The 3,060-nt window shown below is 42.5% G+C and overlaps 1 protein-coding gene across 1 annotated transcript; it reads left to right on the plus strand.

The window, feature by feature from the left end:
• The first annotated feature begins 506 nt into the window (after positions 1-506).
• Positions 507-1,364, plus strand: LOC111210636. The gene has a single exon (XM_022711173.2). It carries the CDS (start codon positions 507-509, stop codon positions 1,362-1,364), a length of 858 nt encoding a protein of 285 aa, XP_022566894.2.
• Positions 1,365-3,060: the final 1,696 nt, after the last annotated feature.

Genomic DNA, 3,060 nt, shown 5'->3' on the forward strand with positions numbered 1-3,060 from the left:
ATTATCTTGGGATTTCGGATCTGATCCGGGAACCTCGGGTCAAATGTTTGGGCACGTGGTAGTAGTATCTTCGACCTGGTTAGAGTTCTTTAGTTCGTCATGCATGTTCTTGTTTGATTGGTGGATGGCAAACTAATTAACTTTTACTTATTCTGGAGCGGGGTTGTTACAACTAAGGTGGTATCAGAGCATGGTTCACTTTGCTCACTTGGGAACCTGTTTTCAATAATTTATCGAGTCAAAGGTGTCGCAAAAGGTAGAATAGGAAACCAACATGCTCCTTTGTTAGATAAGTTGGGATTAGTACTTACCTTGGGTTGTGCTGCAGTATGTTTCCAACACATACAAGGAGTGAGGAGCCATTGATGACACCACCAAGATATGGACAATGTAATTCTGAAAACCGCAGAGCCTTTTCAAACCTTTAGGTAACAGATGATTTTGCAATAGCACAAGGAAATAACCATTACTATGAACACAAACATGAGTCGACCGGAAGAAAACCGATGGATTCACATATGGACTATGAGCAAGAAGAACGATATGAGGATTTGAGGGAGAGGAATCAAGCACCTGATATGTATGGATCAATGCGTAATTATTCAACAACACATAATCCAAGGCGGAATGAATCAGAGTTCATGCACCGGGAAAGGATGCCCGAACCACGTTGTAGGAAAGAACAGAGGACAGCTGGGAGTTCGGATCCTCTTATAGTATTGGTGCAAGGCTTGCTAGATAGACTTGATCATAGAACCGGTGAATCATCAGAGCAAAGACCATCCTCCTCTCCTGATTACCTGAAGATGGTCACGTTAATGAAGAAGTTTGGAACCGTTAGATACCCAGGAGGAACAGATCCCTTCGAAGCGTCAGCATGGCTGAGGAATTTGGAGAAAAACTTTCGGGCTATCCACTGCCCTGATAATTTCAAGAAGGATGTGGCAATATACTACTTGACCAAAGATGCTTCTGATTGGTGGGATAGCGTTGAAGAATACTATATGGGAAGAGAGATCGACTGGAAAGATTTTAAAAAGGAGTTTGAGCGGAAATACTTCCCACCTGAAGCAAAAGACCGGCTGGAGATTCAATTCTTGGAGTTAACTCAAGGCAACCGGAAAGTCAGGGAATATGAGGCGGATTTTACAAAGCTAAGGAAATATTCTCCTTATGGAGCAAGGAATGAATGTGCACTAATTCGAAGGTTTATAAGAGGTTTGCGAGCGGATTTGGCTAGCCGACTGCAAGTAGTGAAGTTTCATAGCCTTTATGAATTGGTGGAGATTGCGGTAAATGTTGAAGAATGTATGGAAAAAGGAGCAAGCCATGATGATGCATGCAGAGCCATCTCGCAGAACTGAAGGGCTAGGAATACGAAGAATGAATAATGAAGGAAAATTTAATCGAGGGAGAGGCCAAGGAAGAAGGAATGGCGGACAGTTTAGGAATGGCCCAGATGTGTGTTACACTTGTGGTGATACAAGCCATTTTTCGATTAGTACCCCTAGGAAGCATAACCTTCATGCCGATTGTTGTGTACTTGGGATTCCAATCTATGTGGGATCAATGGTATATCCGGCAGACCTGCTAGTTGTTCCTTTAGGATAACACAAAGTGATTTTGGGAATAGAATGGCTGTCGAGATACTACGCGCAGTTGGATTGTGGTCGAGGAAGAATTACACTTGAAGAAAGAGGACAACCATCAACGACATACTATGGAATATGTCCAAGTGTTGGAGTGTCACTTGTATCTGCCTTAAGAGTTGAGAAAGATTTGATCGCGAGCGAGGTATATCTTGTAACTCTAACTACCCTTGGAGGAGAATTGAAAGAAGGGACGAAGTAGGAAGAGATACCAGTAGTAAAAGAATGCCAGGATGTATTACAGCCATTGGAAGGATTGCCCCCACCATGAAGTGATCCTTTCACCATTACATTAGAGTCGGGAGCAGCCCCAATAACAAAGGCACCTTATCGAATGGCTCCAGCTGAGCTTGCTGAATTAAAGAAGCAGTTGGAAGATTTGATAGAAAAAGGATTTATCAGACCGAGTTCTTCACCATGGGGAGCACCAGCCTTATTTGTAAAGAAGAAAGACGGTACCATGCGGTTATGCATCGATTATAGAGGGATTAACAATGTTCCAGTAAAGGACAAGTATCCCTTTCCAAGGATCGATGAATTTTTGGATCAGCTCATGGGGCAAGCTGGTTCTCAAAGATAGATTTGGCATCGGGATACCATCAAATCCCAATATCAGAGTCCGATATTATGAAGACGGCTTTTAGGATCCGGTATGGCCACTATGAATTTGTGGTAATGCCTTTTGGTCTTGCTAATGCGCCGGCTGCTTTCATGCGCTTGATGAATGATATATTTCGTGATTACTTGGATAAATTTGTAATCATCTTCATTGATGATATACTTATTTATTCCAAGAGTAAAGAGGAACATGCAGAGCACCTCCAAAAGGTGTTAGAGCGATTAAGAAGCCATAAGTTGTTCGCCAAGTTTAGTAAATGTAGTTTCTGGAAAAGGGAGATTGGATTCCTTGGTCATCGAGTGTCAGATAAGGGTGTTGCAGTAGATCCTGAAAAGGTTGAAGTAGTTAAGGGTTGGCCACGCCCTACCAGCGCTACCGAGGTTCGAAGCTTTCTAGGATTGGCTGGGTATTATGGAAAGTTTGTGAGGAAATTTTCCATCATGGCCAAACCCTTGACGAGGCTTTTACACAATTAAAGGAAGCTTTGACGACAGCACCTATTCTTGCATTACCTAGTCCAGGAAGACCTTACACCGTATACACTGATACTTCTCGAGTAGGACTGGGTTGTGTACTGGTGCAGGATGAAAAGGTCATCGCCTATGGTTCAAGACAATTAAGGAAGCAAGAGGAGAAATACCCCACCCATGATCTAGAGATGGCTGCAGTGGTATTTGCTTTAAGAATATGGAGATCCTATCTTTATGGCGAGACGATTCAAATCTTTACTGATCACAAGAGTCTCAAGTATCTCTTTACTCAAATCATATTTGAATTTGAGACAAAGGAGGT

The sequence above is a fragment of the Brassica napus genome, chromosome C1 (genome assembly GCF_020379485.1).
Source record: "Brassica napus cultivar Da-Ae chromosome C1, Da-Ae, whole genome shotgun sequence".
NCBI classification, from domain to species: Eukaryota; Viridiplantae; Streptophyta; class Magnoliopsida; order Brassicales; family Brassicaceae; genus Brassica; species Brassica napus.